The sequence below is a fragment of the Drosophila bipectinata genome, chromosome 2R (genome assembly GCF_030179905.1).
Source record: "Drosophila bipectinata strain 14024-0381.07 chromosome 2R, DbipHiC1v2, whole genome shotgun sequence".
In the NCBI taxonomy this organism is placed as follows: Eukaryota; Metazoa; Arthropoda; class Insecta; order Diptera; family Drosophilidae; genus Drosophila; species Drosophila bipectinata.
Genome location: NC_091737.1, coordinates 12,816,992 through 12,834,838, shown reverse-complemented (window position 1 = coordinate 12,834,838; position 17,847 = coordinate 12,816,992). Strand labels below are relative to the sequence as shown.

At 40.2% G+C, this 17,847-nt stretch overlaps 1 protein-coding gene across 17 annotated transcripts in view; it reads left to right on the top strand.

Annotated features, from left to right (window-relative positions):
* Positions 1-17,847, top strand: part of brp (ELKS/RAB6-interacting/CAST family member bruchpilot) — a 41,191-nt gene that overhangs the window by 11,666 nt on the left and 11,678 nt on the right. For 7 of the 17 annotated variants that reach the window (XM_070279243.1, XM_070279245.1, XM_070279244.1 and 4 more), the window contains 6 exons: positions 10,166-11,578; positions 14,755-14,844; positions 14,905-15,150; positions 15,303-15,791; positions 16,176-16,208; positions 17,319-17,435. In XM_070279243.1, coding sequence (XP_070135344.1) covers positions 10,166-11,578; positions 14,755-14,844; positions 14,905-15,150; positions 15,303-15,791; positions 16,176-16,208; positions 17,319-17,435 — 2,388 coding nt within the window. Of the gene's footprint in view, positions 1-1,554; positions 2,993-10,165; positions 11,579-14,754; positions 14,845-14,904; positions 15,151-15,302; positions 15,792-16,175; positions 16,209-17,318; positions 17,436-17,847 lie in introns of those variants that run through there. The other 10 variants (XM_017250500.3, XM_070279249.1, XM_017250498.3 and 7 more) reach the window with 4 other exon arrangements.

The following is a 17,847-nucleotide window of genomic DNA, read 5'->3' as shown; positions in this document are numbered from 1 at the left end:
AAATTCAATATTTTTCTAGTTATTTTGTTGCCTTTTAATCATATTATGAAAATATTACAAAAACTAAATGAACTTAGTAAGTGAAATTAAAGGATAATAAACTAGTATTTTTACAAAGCGGTAAATTACACATAAAATATTCTTATTTAAGAAAATTTAAAACCTCTAGAACCAAACTGGCATAAAATACTGCCCGACTCTATATTAAATTCCCCACTTACTGGCAACCGATTATGGCAGGCGTTTCACTCGCAGGTCACTAAATAAAACTCACACGACAGCCCCTCATAAAATAGCCGGCCAAAGAGCCAGTCACCCACCCAGTCAGCCATATAGCCCGGAATCCTATGCATACGCATAAATAATAATGGTCATGGAGCACGGAAAGCGGGAGTTCTCGGAGGAAGGAGCTCCAGACCTCGAACCTCGATGCTCGGATATCGTTATGGCTGCCAGTGGGCCTTGCTCAACGCTTGATATATTATGCTGTTGGCTGGCAGAGCTCTTTGTTTTGCGGGGGCATAAAATAATTACGCGGCGTACCGCAAAATTCATTTTCCCAGCACAGCAAAAAAAAGAAGAGAAACAATATACAGCCCGGCCACATAACAAGTTAAGTGCGTTATAGAGTTTCAGAGAAAAGAATTAAAAGCATTAAGGTAGGACCTGGCCAGGCAGGTGGAATTTGTACTTCGATTTATCGATTGCCGAACTGAAATTGAAATTCCATTTGAAAATGCATTGGAAAAAAAATGAAAAACAAATGACTGCCTAATGAGTTGCCCACTTAGCATAATAATTGAATGGAAGCTGGAAAAATATGCAAAGTGTTGCCTACTTTTGAGGGCCAGTTGGCCCGGAATGCCATTTGCGGGCCAGATCCGGATGGGTGGTGAGTGTTGGGTGGAGGGATGCGGTGGTGCAACGGAAAAGGAGGCTAGGCTACTGCCAGCCACCCACTGGCAGCTCGCCTGCTTCAAGTCAGCTGCTCGAGAAGTGCAGAGCCTTGTCATGCGCAGGCCATCAGATGCAGCAGCGGGCTAGGTCGATTCAACTAACAGCAGCCATTGGAGGGTTAAGCTACTGGCGAGTATGTTGCCTGTTTAGCGAGTTCTTCTCCCTCGTCACCGTCCTGCCAAGACTCCCCCCGGCATCCCCCTTGTTTTTCGGCAGCAATCAATACCGCCGCCAGCTTTTGAGCGTAAATGAACGTAAAAGCTCTCGCTTGGCGGTTAAAGCTTTTTTTTGGCACAGACCACATGACTAAAATTTGTGAGTGGATTCCGAGAGAGGAGCTCAATCGGGAGCTGAGTTTGAGGACACAGTTTGAGTGAGAAAGTAGCTTTAGTGACGAAAGATCTGATACTTATAAATAGGAGAGCAAATAAGTGGAAATATATTTTTTTGTAAATAAAAGTTAATGATAGAATGCTGCTGCTGCTTTGATATTAAGTTTTTAAAATATTAATAATAATATTTATAATATATAAAACTAATTGCAAGCTATAGAACCCAAAAAGTAACCCTTTGAAACTGAAAATCTCATAAAAACTTTATTACCCTATTAAGTACCGAAAGCTATCAAATCATAAATGCAAATCCTAAACCGCTTTGGTTTGCGAGCCAAAATGAATGAGTGGCGAGAGACCGAAGGAGCTTCCGCTCCGACATCCCAACGGACCAACAGAGCGTATGAGTGATATATGGGGCTGCTGAGTGGCCTCGTGGTTGGGAAAGCTCCGCAGGCGCGAACAGTTGTACACGCAACGCTCCAGCCGACGAGCCGAGACACGGACGACCCAAAAGAAAGAGCCAAAGAGCCCATCGCGTCGCGAATCGCACAGAAAGAAAGAAAGTGTGGCATACAACATACAAAAAAAAAAAAAAGAAAAAAAAATAAAAGAGGCAGAAGGCAAATGGCAGAAAAAATTCTGTAGTGGGCAGTGAGCCAGGCCAACCAAAGTGAATTAGGACTTTGGGCTAGGATACGCATAAGCAGAGGGACCTATTTTTGTGGAAAGCCAAATATTAATCGCAAAAGAAAATCCCACTCGAACGAGAGGTCGTGGCGCGAACGCGTGTGTTTCAAATAAAAAAAAAAAATAATATATATATATCTATGTATATGTATATGTATTTGTGAAAAAATTTCATTCCTTGACCGACGAAGAATGTAAAATAGAATAGGAATGTGGAGCATTTCAATATTGTGCCTTTACCTGTAAATGCCTGTGTCTGTGTGCAAATAATAGCTTGAGTGCAATTCAATTTTCAATTCCTGCATCAACATCGTTTTGGCAGGAGCAGGAGCAGGAGCAGAATCAGCAGGAGCACCACCAGCAGCAGCAGCAGCAGCATAAAATCAATAATTTTTGCTTAAGCAGCCGCAGCAGCCAAAAAACAAAAAAAAGAAAAAATCTTTCGCAGCAGCAGAAGCAGGCTGAAGGCAGCAAACATTAACTAGCAACAACAAAGACAACGAAAATCGGGCTAACACCAACACAAACAAAAACAACAACAGCTAGCGAGGAAAAACAACAATTTCTTTTTATAGCTCGCCAGAAAGTCTCCCTTCTTCTGGCAGTTAGTGTGTTTGCGTTTGCGTTTGTGTGTGTGTGTGTGTGTGTGGGGTGCCTTTCTCTCATTGAGAATATGTACGAGTGTGTGTGGTGGGCCAGAAGGTTACACTCACATTCACATTAAGCAGACAGCGCTAAGAATCAGGAAGCAGTAGCGCTAAGATAATAGAACAACAACAACAACAAAAATACAAGTAACAAGGAAGTTAGAAGTATTATTACAACAACAAACACACACACACTTACCTGCGCACATACTACTGCAGGTCTCAAATTACATAAATAGCTGAAAGCCAGCCACTAATTCCAAGTACAACGAACTGCAATCGCAATTTGCATTGCGGCAACATTAGCTTTTAAAGACCAGGCCCGACACCCACAAACCTATGGACAATGCCTATGTCTACTACAAGGTATTGTAACGAGTTCTTAGCCAAGCGCCTAACCGGAAACCCAACTTCACTCACCAAACCAAACAAAACAGTCAGTCGCGGCAACTGAATACCGAAACTTCACATCAACTCCATCATCGAGAACAATCATCATGTCATCATCAGATCGAAATGTCATTACTTCATCATCAGTACATCAGAACACAAGAAATGTCAACTGCAACTTCGGCTTCAATTTCATTCAAAAGTCAATCAGCCAAAGGCAACTAAAAATAACAAAATCGACGACAGCCCCCCCAGCTCTAAATGTCTGTGTGGGGTGTGTGTGTGTTTAAGGGGTTAGGGGTTAAGGGCTAAGGGTTGCGGGCGTAAATCAAAACGATGGCTATCAATGGGGCCATAGACTGCAGCGGTAGGCGCACTACAATCCCAGACACCCAAAGCCATTTAAATGTCCTGTCAAGGCGTAACACGAGACACTCAACCCCCCCTAGAGGGCGAACAGGATAGAGGAGCACAAAAACCGAGAGAGAGAGAAAACTAGACTGCTTTTTTTTTTATAAATTTAATGTAGATTTGAGTCTTTTTCTGTTTTAAAATTCAATTAAAAAACCTCAAAAACCACTAAAAGCTTTTATCCTTTTACAAATTAAGATCAATCATGTAGATTATCTCTTGCAGTAATTAATTTATAAACATCCAATTAGGATCTAAAGCGGACAAGGACATTCGAAAGTTTTCCTCTGTGTAGAACAAACGAGCACGCAAAACAAACAAAATGGTTTAAACTTCTTCTTCTGTGTCGCCTGTCCTTTTTTTTTTGTGGCCTCGAGTTGCAAATTAAATTCCACACTCATACTAATACTAACACTAATACCCGAACCAGAGAACGGCAACTTGCCACTCGCACAATGAGTGGCACGAAAAACACCGGGTATTTTAGGCACCCGAGTGTCTTTCATGCACGAAGTTTTGTGCATGAGTATTTACCATGCACGAAACTTCGGGTGTCTGGAAACACCCATGATTTCGGGTGCTTGCCTTTTTTTTACCCAGTAAGTTTCTTATGGGTGGATCGCAGGCACAAACAAAAAACGGATGGGTGGATCGCAGGCACAAACAAAAAACGGATGGGTGGAAGAACGGCACAAAAAAAGATCATAAAACGATCGTAGGAAAGGGTTCTAGGAACCCGTGCACGAAGTCTAGACGCGTAGGTAGTTAGAAAAGGACAGAAAGGAAAGAAAAGGAGAAGGACAAAATCTTTCCCCTTTTTTTAGGGTGGTTGGTATGATCCGAACAAGCGACCGAAAAACACTCGGGTGTTTTGCGGCTCAAGACACATAGGCACAAAATCATGGGTGGAAGAAAGGCAATAGGCACAAAATCATGAGTGCAAGAAAGGCAATAGACACTTTGTACTCATCCAAAAATTGTGTGTGTCGTTCTTGCCTTTTTTGTTTTGTGTGGCGAGTGCACTATAGGAAATATGAACACTTTTTCTGGCCAAAAATAATATCTCAAGAACGAAACAAGATATTTAAGTTCTGATTTTTGATTTGAGTTCACATGGTCAATAGATTCAATATTTTAAAAAAATGTGGGCGTGGCACCGCCCACTTTTTAAGAAACACATTCTAACTCAAAAACTAAGCAAGATATTTAAATTTTGATTTTTGATTTGAGTTTATATGGTCAAAAAAACTCAGAAATGAAAAAATTGTGGGCGTGGCACCGCCCCCTATTTAAAAATAACATTCTAACTGTTCGGTTTTGCACTAGTCTCACAGCTAACAGATTCACATTCAAGGTGTTGAGGTTGCCTCCTTAAATTATGAATTTCTTCGAAAGTGCATTTTTATGCATATTCATATTTCACTCATTTGAAGAAAATTAAACAATCTACAACATGGACTAAATTACATTGTCCGACTCCGCCAGACTTGGTTTAAATCTCTTTTTAAAAATGTGATTTATTTCTAAAAATTTCTTATGCTAGACTGCTTACATTTTCACTTTATTATAAGGACAACACAAGTTTTTTGGACACTTCACATACACAAACACACAATACAAACCACTTAAAAAAGTATTCATTTCAAAACTTTTTATTTTGTCCATAAAATTTTAAGTATTCGTGTTTTTAAAATCGCACCAAAAAATCGTAAATTCTAAGCTCATGTAAATGTTAACATCAACAGCTGTTTGTAACAGCTGTTTTCTTCGCAGTGGCGCCATCTATGAAAATTTCTGGTATGCAACATTAAAAATTAATCTATTGTGAATGATATGCAGTTAAAATTATTTAAATCCTTTAACTTTCAAAAAATGGTTTTTGGCCAGAAAAAGTGGTCAAATTTCCTATAGTGGAGTGGTACTCGCACACAAATTTTTATGGGTATGCATAGGGTGTCGAAAAGTGTCACCCGTGCCGTTCTCTGACCCGAACTATATAAAAAGTAACGAAAAAAAGCATTGCCTACTTTTCTGCGTAATTAGTGAAATTCGGCAACAGGGCCGGAACTTGGAGAGAGAGAGTGGCGGCGGCGTGCGGCGGAAAAGTGCAAGATGCATAGACAGAAATGCTGCAGCTCATTAGCAGAAAAGCCTACCGACAAAATTTGTGTAAAAGAGAGCACTGACAGGGATGCACTTCATAAATGTCACTTGAAATACATTTCCAGCAGGCACGTGCGTTCTGCAAAAAAGATGGGGCAGCCACTGACAATGGGTTAAAACTGAAACTGGGACTGGGACTGGAGTGGGGTGGGGGGGTGTCTGCAGGACACAATAGGGGGAAAAGGACTCTGTCTGGCCTTGCTCGCATACAAAACGAACATGAACGTGATGATTTGTCATGATTAACACTAGGGGGGTTTGGGGAATTCCCATTCTTCAATTGGAAAAAGCTGAAAACAGGGACTCTTCCCCCTCTAACAGTCGACTTTTGTTTGTTCTGCGTGATGTGTTCACATGTCAATGTCGCCGGGGGTACAGTCTGCCCCTCAGTCTCTAAATCATACCTCTCTTACTCTCTCTGTTTGTGTGCATATCTCTCTTTTTCTCACTCAGTCTTCGGGGGTCATAAAAGTTGAAACTGCTTTCTTTTCGTTTTTTTTTTGCAATTTTCAGTTTTTATGTGTTTGTTTTTTAATTTTATGATTTGTGCTGGGCACGCAACAATAACAATAACCAAAACCAGAAGAAATGGGAGTAAAACCAGAAAATACACTCTGCTACATGTATTTTGCACTTAACACACTTCCACCAACCAACACACACAGACACACACACACATGGACATTTCTCGGCTTTTGATTTCGCTTCTTACTTGCATTCCTTTTGGCTTTGTTCTAGCTTGCCCCCCGCCCACCTTTTCTTACTCTCAATCTTTCTCTTTCACTCTCTCTCTATACATCTCTCTTTCCTCTATTGTTCAAAAATGAAAAAGAAGAAAAACACACAAACACACGTGACGTATACGTAACCTTGTAACCAAAATGTTGTTATTTCGGTCCGCAATTTCCATATACATATATGTGTGTGTGTGTGCGTGTGTTTGTGTGTGGAAGTCTGCTGGCATTGTGTGGGTGAGCAAAAGTTCTTGGCATTATTTTAAGTGTTCTGCTCACCTGTGCTCTCCCCACTCCCAATCTATCTCTCTCTCTCTCTCTCTGTAGCTTTCTCCCCTCTAGCCTTTCTAGCCTTCTCTTCCTCTTGCCAGTTGGCATCATTTTTCTAAATTTATATTAATCCTTGTTTTAACTTCAAAACATAAATATGTGTATTAATGTGAGTTTTGTAACTGTTTTGTGTGCGTGTCTTAATGTTGTTTGTAAAATTTAATTCCGTAGTACCGTTGTACCTTTTTTCTAGATTTGATCACTTGTTTTCCATTTACTGTTATTTTCACTTGTTTTTCATTTTTCCTTCTCCTTCTTCTTATTTTGATATCCTGTTACACCCACACACTGACACACACAATCCACACTCACACAATGTTTGTTCTGCGTTTAATGTTAACTTAGCATTTTGAACGGAACGCTGATTTTTTAACTCCCTTTTTTTTTTTAAACTGTACTTACATAATCAAAAAGTAATATATAACATTTAACCAACACAACAAAGAGCAAACAAATAGACAAAATCAGAAGAAAAAAAAATTAATTCAGAAAAACAGAAAGCTAAAATCCCACCTGAAATGATCAGATACAAATTAACAAACCATTAGTGAACTGTGATCTATTTAGCATACAAGAATAATTCTTTTGTCATTTTATTGCCAAAAGATGCAGATGATTTTTTCACGAAACTTATCGATTGTAATGGCTCCAATAATTGGCATTATCGAATCAAAATCATAAATCATGACACTTTCTAAAAAAAAAAAAGAAAAAAACCGTAGGCAACAAATCTTGAATAAAAACCAAAACCAAATAAAACAACTTAATTCAATAAATGCAAAATATACATATTTGTTTCCAGAATTGATCTTTTTTAATTATATCATTACAAAAAAAAACTCTATTTTGTTGTTGTTCTAAAAGCAATCAAAAAAAAGTATACAAATCAAAAAAAAATACATTAACAAATGAGAAATTTGTTTACCAAGAATCGAAAAACGTATGCAACTATTTACAATATGCTTTTGTAATATTTTCGCACGATACCAAAAATAATCTAATAATCTATATAAAATCAAAAAATAAATATAAACATCAAAAGAAACAAATAAATGAAGAAGAAAAAGGATAACGATGAAACATCGAGTATAGACGGGCAAGAAGAAGAAAAGGAAAGAATATCGAATCGAAATCGAAATCGAAATCGAAACACTGACAACTCTTTGACGATAAAATGATAAAATAATTACGACGTGTATATATATTCCACAATATGGCTAACAAACATATATATATTTATATATATATATATATACTGCTACCTCTCTGTTTCTGTCTCTGTTACTCCCACTCACTCTCTCTCTCTCTATACCCTTTCTTTAAATATATATCTCTCTCTCTGTCGCTGCTTAAATATACATATATACATATATATATATATACCTATCGAATATCAGCAACTACAACTATACTTTATATATATAAATATATTATTATCCAGTATGTTGTTTTTGATATCTATTGCGTTACTTCGCTTACCAAAACGACAGACCGAGACCCCATACCCACCCACCAGCCCCACCCACCCAAAATCCAAGCCTAGATCTCAAGGCCGAAAGCCAAAGACAAAAAGAAAATTAAAGAAAGACCAGTGTCGTTGCGACTGACTTACTTATAACTTACTGTACACGCCCATATGTGTGTGTGTGCGTGTGTTTCAAAAGTGCATATGGGCGTGTCCTTCGTGTTTGTGTATGATATATTACTTTTTGGTTTTTGTAAATATCGAACTTTCCAAAACGAACTTTAAGACCGGTTCCAAACAAAACTGATCTCACACACACACACAACACGCAATGCAACAAGAACATCACTCCATGATGGGTTCCTTCTCACTCGCACACCGACACACAACTCTTCTTCCATCCCTTTCTCACGGACACAGTTAGACCCACACACTCACACACACACACACAACCACTCACTGTTCAAAAGGATAAAGGATAACCCCCAAAAAGATACTATGCTCTGTCGACACTCTCTCTCTCTATCTCTCTCTCTGTTTCTATGAATCTTTTTGTAACTGTCTCTTTCTCTAACTCAAACTCTGTCTCTTTCACAACACACTCTCTATCTCTCACTGTCTGTCTAAAAAAATATTTAAAAAAAAAAACAACTATATGAATATATATTTTGTTTGTTTTCTCTAACACACCGAACCAAATTATTTAACAAATATACTTTTGCACGTTATTTCTATAATGCATCTGAACTATATATTGTTATACGAATATTTATGTTTCTTTTCTGCGTACAAGATACTGAAAGAAAAAATTGTACAAAAAAAAACATACATACTATGTATATTCCCCCGAAAAAAAAACAACAACAATAGAAAATATATATACCGATACACCAACCAACCAACCTCTCTGCCTCAAAGTTGAGAAATACGAAATCAGAATCCTCCGAGTTGCATTTGTATGCCACGTTGATCTCGCAACAAACTCACACTAGTACATATATGCAACAGAGAACAGCATCGACACCAATATCTTTACACACACCCATACCCATATAGGGACTCTCACACAAAGATACAAAGATATAGCAATACTCACATAAATAGATACAAAAAGCAGCGACATCCTCGTGGCTGTCAACCAAGTGACACACATTTCATGTTGCGCCTGCCTCTTAACCCCTCTCGACCACGCCCCCTCTATGCCCTTTCAGACACACACACACACACACATGCCTCATACACCTCATACACACACACCCACACAAACACAACCTCCGCCCTTGTTGAACTTTTTTTGGGTGCCAACAAGAGCCGCTAAAAGTGCCTCAGAATTAACTATATAACTATATATAAACCGAAAGCTAACCGAACTGGAAAGAAAGCAAACCAAACGAAAAATCATAACTCATTAATCAAAAAAAAAATCTCATCTCTATTACAAAACCTTATTGTAAATTAAGCGCAAAAAGTGTACAAAATTGAAAAACTTAAAAACTAAACAAAAACTTGTAGAAAAACAACAAAAAAAATTATGATAACAAGAACTAAGAAAACTATTGAATTTTTTTCAAATATGGGGCCAGAATAGTCCGTAAGTGTTCGGGCAAAAATCGTTTTCGCTTCAATATGTTAAATGTAATCCAATTCAAAGATACCTATATATCTCTATATAAACGTAGTCCAATATATCATTATATATACAATTTATATATAGATACGTAAATGTCTAGCTAATGTTTGTTAAGCCACGATCATGATAATGCCACACAAACCCGAAACTGAAATCGAAATCAAAAGGTATAGCTGCCAACAACTGTGTGAGCATCGAGACAGCATCGGAGCCGGAAAACCGAAAGAAAGATAACAGATAACATAACACCAGACCCCAAAAACTACTACTACTACTATTACAACCGACCCAGAGATATATAGATATATATATCTCTTTATATAGACCCAAGTTACCAAGTAATCCAGTTAACAAGTCCATCTGCCAAGTCACAGCAGTTACAGAAACCAAAACCATTTGAAATCGCCCCGTTTCAGATGTACAATAACTACGCGGGCGCCAGCGGTACGAGTCCCCCATTGCCGGATATTATTGGCCAGTATTACGGCCCTGGACTGGGGCCGGGCAGTTTGCCGTACGGCTCGGGAAATGGTTACGGACCCGCCGCATCCGGGTACGATCTGTACGGGCCCACAACCTCCGCCGGCTACGGCGGTCTCTATGATCCCACAGCGGCCCAGATCTACGGCCCAGTTCAGACCTCGCCAATCCGGAGACGGCGCTACAGCATCGCCGGTCTGCCCTCGGCCACAATGTACAACGATGTGTACGGCTATCCTGCACCGCCACTGCACCAGACCAGCTCCTCCAACATTGTCAATTTGCTGAACGAGGCCCACAAGTCGATATCGCGCAGCAGCCAGATCCTCAATCTCACCAATCAGGCTCGCCAGTTGGGCCAGCTGGTGACCACGCCTCTGGGCGGTATGGGTCGGGTGGTGTCCAGCTACCCGACGCTGCATCCGGGGGACACCTCGCCGCCGTATCTTAACGACAATCTGCTGCAAATGTCCACGAGCTTCTCCTCGCAACCGAACATGTACTTCCAGCCGCAGGTGCCGCAGCAGCAGGTGCCACAGACGGTGCTGCCCACGCAGCTGACAGCGGCCCAGAGTGCCGCGGCGGCGGCAGCCCGACTTAGGCCCGCCTACTCCGTAACGAACCTGGTGTCCAGCTACCCAACCACGGGCGGCTACGGCGCCTACAAGTACGGGGCCATGGGCAGTGGGTATGGGAATCCGTACCAGAGTGACCTGGGGGTCACGTCCGGGTACGGGAATCCTCTGGCACCCTTCCAGCAGCGCCAACTGATGGCCCATTCGCTGCACGCCTCGAATCCCGCCATTTCACAGTACTACCAGAATCACGGACTCGGAACCGGAATGGGAGGAGGAGTCGGAGCCGCAGCCCTGGCGTACAACCTGCAACAGCAGTTCGCGGGAACGCAACACTACGGAGGAAGCGCCCCGCTAGGACACTCGCACATCCAGGCGTCGGTGCAGCAACAGATGCATCCGCAATACCAGTACCATGTCCACCAGCACCAGAATCACCTGCAGACCCATCCGCTGGCGGCGCTGGCCAATACGAGCGGACCGTTCGGCGGGACGCTGGCCAGCAGTGCCCGGGATTATGTCGATGGACTGGTCGGCGGTCATCATTCGAGTCATTCGCATACGCATCCGCATTCGCATACGCACTCGCATCCGCACCACTCCACGCATCATTCACACCACACGGCCTATCCGCATTCGCATCCGCACCACGCGCCGCACCAGCAGCCGCATCAGCAGCAGCCTTCAGCCCATCCAAGTCACCATCACCACCATCTGCCATACTCGAAACTAGACTTAGATTACCCGAAACTGCCGCAAGAGCATAAGCGACAAGTAAGTTTTAAATTTGACGTAGACACGCTATCCCTAGACTCTTAAAAAAATTCAAATCCAAAAAGATAACGCCCCCCTCCCCCGAAAAAAAATTAAAAAACCCCCTTTTTGAAATTCGAAAACTTCCCAAAAAAAAAAAACATCGAATATCGTAATCGAAACTCACCACCATTAAAAACCATCGAAAAAGCATCATCAAGTTCAGAATCAGAATCAGCTAACCCATCAGCATCCTATATATAAATATATATATAACAATCAGTGAACGAACCGATAAGAATTGGATTAGATCTGCCCATCTATATAGAAGTATATGTATATAGATGACTGGATGATCTGCATTTAACGCTTTCCTCTGCATAACCAGTAAGCCATTTGCAGTGATCGGTTCTCGAGTAGGGAGAAGACAAGACACCAAGTATTATACATACAATATATATATATATACAAGAATATATGATAATAAAATGGAATACTCCTTAATAGAGCCTAGGCTAAGATAAGATGAAGTTGAAGTGTTCGCATTGGAGAAGTTTGGAGAAGGAGAACTATTGTTTCATGTGCCATTTTAAAGTAGCAACAGACAAAAAAAAAAAGAAAACAAAAAGTTACTTTCATTTTGAATTAAAAACATTTTTGATCTAAGTTACTTGCATAGAGCACTCAGGGCAGAAATTTTCAGAGAATAATAACGCCGAATTCGTCACTGAATTCGAATTGTTATGGTTGATTTTTTTTTTTTGAAATTATTTGAAAATTGTAGAACCTTGCTCTTGACTCTCAAAAGTAAAAGACTGTATATAAAACTAAATGAGATTTACTCACAAATTAACAACAATTTATATATACACAGAAAAGTGAAAAAATATAAGTGAATATTAAGACAAAATATGCGAAATAAAAAATTTACTTTAAACCGGTCGGTCGTCTCGCGAATGTGAATGTTGCAAGTTTTTGCGAGCTGACATAAACCGAAATAAAAAATGAAGCTTAAAAATTTATTAAATCAAAACCTATAGAGTAACTCGTACTTAGTATGAAAATTCGAAAACTTAGCCAATTGTTAGAGCAGCACACGGACACATTCTATATCTATAAAAAATATCTAAGCGAATAAGTAACGAAATCCTTGCATGGTCTTAGTACTATAATTCCACGCCGTCAAGGACCTCCTCCTATACCCAAACTACCTAGTAATTACCTAACTAACCAGACTAACTTTAGCCCAATTAAAAGTTGATCTATTAGCGGCCATCATTTGCGTAGAATAATTATTTGAATCGGCCCGAGCTCTATTCCAGATCTCTTTCTATATCTCTCGCTGTGTACGATTAGGGTTTTTTTTTTATTGGATTACGCCCTCTATAACGCCTTCCCCAGCAAAAGCAAATGCAAGAGTTATAAACAAACTAGCGTGTGATTAGCAATGAAGGTCAATTATGAACGAAAACATTGAAATTTAATAAGAAAATGTGCAATCTAGAAAGTCTAGGAAAGTCAGTCGGTCTTAAGGACTTCTTAAGGATTAGTTTTGTGTGTCTGAGACATCGAGCAAGTGAAACGAAGAAGCATTCAAAATGTGTCTATGCGAATATTGTATTGTATTTATTATATGGTATATTCGACTCAACGACTAGTGTTTGTAATTCGTATTCGAAGAAGCGCTTTATACACTTATAGATCGATATATAATAATATACATCTAACTGAAGCTATCTATCTATTTATTCCCTTGAATCGTTGGCTAATACTATTTTCCTTGACTTTAAAGTTGAAACTCTAAGTTAGTTTATTGAAATCAAAATTTATTTATTTCGAAAGCATGCTAAACGAGTAGTGAGAGATTATTTAGTCGGTCTATCGATTAAAACGTGCTATCGATTGTTTTCTGTGCTTTCAAAATCGAAATTTTATGCTTAAAGGATTTCTCAAAGAAAGTAAAAACTCTTGTTAAAGTAGTGATTAAAAAATAACTAAATAAAATATAGATAATCGGGAGTAACTTTTTTTATTTTTTGCCTAGTTGTAGTTGGTAGTTCCAGTCGCAAAAACAAAAAAACAAAAATTGTGTTCATAGATAAACTCTTTTTCAATTGTTTATAAAAAAAAAAAAAGCAAAGTGAGTATAATCGAAAGATAAAAAGCTTATCACTAGCCAATTCGAAAATACAGCACAGATGTGCGAGCGTGTGAATAAAGATAAATAGATACAAAACATACAAAAGATACAAAGATACTAACTAACCCCTAGAACTTTCCACTTCTGTTGTTGCTCAGCCAAAACTGGACGATTCCGAATACCCTAACTTCGAATTAGCTTAATTTGTAACCATTTTTTTTCTACAAGACGACAAGGACAGAACAAGAAACGAGGCATTTGAATATTAATATAAGATATATACATTATACATAACTCTCTATATACTTGTATTGTATTTGAATAATTATGGTTAATATTCTGATTATACGCATATACATTTACGATCCTGCGGGATGTACTATTTATACAATGATTTAACTGTAAACCTAATTAAGATTGCATTCCGACTTAATTCCGACAAGCAAATGAAATATTCTCAAAATTTGTTAAAAAAAAAAAAAACAAAAACAAACCTAAGCTGTAAGCATTATAAAATGGAAACTTTTCGAAAGCAAACAATAAAATTACATACGAAAACCGAACGTTGACCATCGTTCCAGCCCACCCCCCCCAACGACACCACCCACCCAACAAAATAAAAAACACATACCAAATGAGTCCTTAAAGGACTCATCACACAACGAGGGCGGCTAGGATTACGGAACGGGTAGGGGGCCCGACAAAAACGACATATCCAATCCATTTAATCCAAGCTCATTTTAACAAAAAGGCGTAAGCTCGCTCTTGGCACCTCTTAATCGCTCATTTCACACTCAGTTGCCACAGCCAATAGCAATCAGATACTTTCCATACAACTCTGAAAACATAAAAAAACACTAACCACCCAGTACCATACCAGTACTAGTAGTCCTGGCTAAGGCTACACTCATGTCTGTCCCCAGGCAACTATTGTGCGGCACCATATTCTGATCTAATCTCTATCTGTACTTGTTCCTTTTCCAAAAAAAAAAATAAAACCAAAAACCAAATAAAAACCCCCGTACCGTAACACTTCCCTTGGTACTCCAATAATCAGCTGGACGAATTCCGTCTTGAAATACAGAGAAGGGATCAAGAGATCCTGGCGATGGCGGCCAAAATGAAAACACTCGAGGAGCAGCATCAGGTAAATTGAATCGCTCCGCGTCCAAGTTTGTCGTTTGCACAGTAAAGTAATTCCCATTAGGACTACCAGCGGCACATAGCGGTGCTCAAGGAGTCGCTATGTGCCAAAGAGGAGCACTACAACATGCTGCAGACGGACGTCGAGGAGATGCGGGCCCGGCTCGAGGAGAAGAACCGCCTGATCGAGAAGAAGACCCAGGGCACCCTGCAGACGGTCCAGGAGCGTAATCGGCTGACCAGCGAGCTAACCGAGCTCAAGGATCACATGGACATCAAGGATCGCAAGATCAGCGTGCTCCAGCGCAAGGTCAGAAACCCCAGTACATCCTGTAGAAAACCATCCTAGTTGGGAGAATCCTGTAGAGAGTTAGTCTTTTAGTTTGTTTCATGTTTTTGTTGTTCAAAAGAAGGGTTATGTCATTCCCGGGTCATTCCTCAAGTGCTGCTCTCTTCCATTAGATCGAGAACCTCGAGGATCTGCTCAAGGAAAAAGACAACCAGGTGGATATGGCGCGTGCTCGTCTGTCCGCCATGCAGGCCCACCACAGCAGCTCCGAGGGTGCACTGACCAGCCTGGAGGAGGCCATCGGCGACAAGGAGAAGCAGATGGCCCAGCTGCGTGACCAGCGCGACCGGGCCGAGCACGAGAAGCAGGAGGAGCGGGATCTGCACGAGCGGGACATTGCCGACTACAAGATCAAGCTGCGGGCCGCCGAAAGCGAGGTGGAGAAGCTGCAGACGCGCCTGGAGCGGGCCGTCACCGAGCGGGAACGGCTGGAGATCAAGCTGGAGGCCTCGCAGAGCGATCTGGGCAAGTCGAAGGCGGAGCTGGAGAAGGCCACCTGCGAGATGGGCCGAAGCAGCGCCGACTGGGAGTCCACCAAGCAGCGGATCGCCAGGCTGGAGCTGGAGAACGAGCGGCTGAAGCACGATCTGGAGCGTTCGCAGGTACTCGTGCATTATGACCAGTTCCCCCCCTCGATTTAGACCATTAACTTATCGCCATTAAAGCCGTGTGTATGTGCGTGTGTGCTTATGTACATAAAATATATATAAAATATAGTCGGGAGACATTCCTACATACATGCATACATACGTACTGCTATCGTTAATCTATGAACCCATTCTGCATACACATATCTATGTGCCTATCTGTACCAACCATCTATATCTATATATTATATCTATATATATATATATATATCTATATCTGTATCTGAAAATGTATTTACATGTACACTTAACGCATCCCAACTACCCAACAACAACAATAACTACAACAACCAATCAACCTAAAAAAAAACTCACCACCCAACATAAAACCAATAATAGATGCAGCTAGAAGAACAGACCACACTACACAAAGTAAGCCCGAAAATCCAAATGCCAACTTCCAATTACCAAATAGATTGCATAATATCGAATAGCGTAGATTTCGATAGATCATTTTTGAAAATCGTATTTAGACTAATACTAACATTGTACTAACATTTTTTTTTTAAACTAACATTTTGAAATAAGTATTATCATAGTTATTCATTTTCGAAACAAACGAGACTCGCTATTATGCAAAAACCGCACCATTTATATATCATATTACGTATACGTACCGTGGTACATCACGTAACTGGCACTCGTTACTACTATCTAACCCGTTTAGTCACACACTTTTCACCACGTTTGGTATTTTTCGTTTGCCTGCCCTCGATTCAATTGATTTCCTCCAATTCATTTCGCGCTAGAGCCAGCAGGCTGAAGTCTTACTTAGTCCACCACCCACCCACTAGTGCAACCATCCAACGATTTCAGATCCGATAAAGCCCTGACATATTGCGCACTTAGATACTTAGACAGGATTAGCAGCACTCGCCTAGTTGGGTTTTGATTTAATCGTTCTGTGTGCAGAAAACTACATAAAAAAAAAGCGGAGGTGTGAATAAGTTAAATTGCTGCCGAACATGCATTACAAAAATAAATAAGTAACTTAAGATTAAGACATCAAATATGTATATATAAAATACTGTACCTGTGTACCTGTGTCTTGCAGAATGTACAAAAGTTAATGTTCGAAACGGGCAAGATATCGGTAAGTCGGCCCATCTGCTGACCCAATATTATAAACCACAAAGATCACGCCCAAAAATATCCAGAAAAATCTTGAAAAAAAATATATATCTAGAGAACCAAGCGTCAAATGCACCCAAAGCACAACTAATTGAACGAAAATCGTTTTAAAAACTCATTGAAATCATTCACAGCTTCATGGATTGGATCCATTATTAAAAGCTTGCCTGCTGGACTCATCAGACCATCTACATCCGAACATCTAATTCGAAATATTTAATTGATAATTATATAAAATCTTAACTTTAGCTTTTGATTGTTGTGTTGCACTTGTTTTTTATCGTTCTTTTAGTCAGACCAATAAACTAATTAAATTATTTCTCGTTTCTTCGTAATTCTTCGGAAATGAAGACAACGTTTGGCAGGACCACAATGACCACATCCCAGGAGCTGGATCGGGCACAGGAGCGAGCCGACAAGGCCTCCGCCGAACTGCGACGCACCCAGGCCGAGCTGAGGGTTACACAGGTATGGTCCAAAATACTGCCACATTTTGCCTGCGAATCGAGACAGCCATATATACATATATCGATATGCATATCCGAATGCCTCTTTTAGTTAGCTTTACATACAATTATCTTATGTACATGATTTACGTCTATACATTATGTATAAACCGAAACTCTGATTTCGCAATTGCAAGTGCAGTTCTCATACAACTCTATATCTGTGTGTGTGTATATAAGTTTATAAAAAAAAAAAAAACATGAAATACTATATCTTGGTGTGCGTGTGCTTTGTTGATGGACCAAACTTTCGCCTGGCGATGAGGAGACTTCTTCACACACACCACCACCCCCACCACCACCCACTCTCGAACATCCCAACACAAACACGGGGAATCCCAAACGCCTCACCTGTCTATAACTACAAACACAGA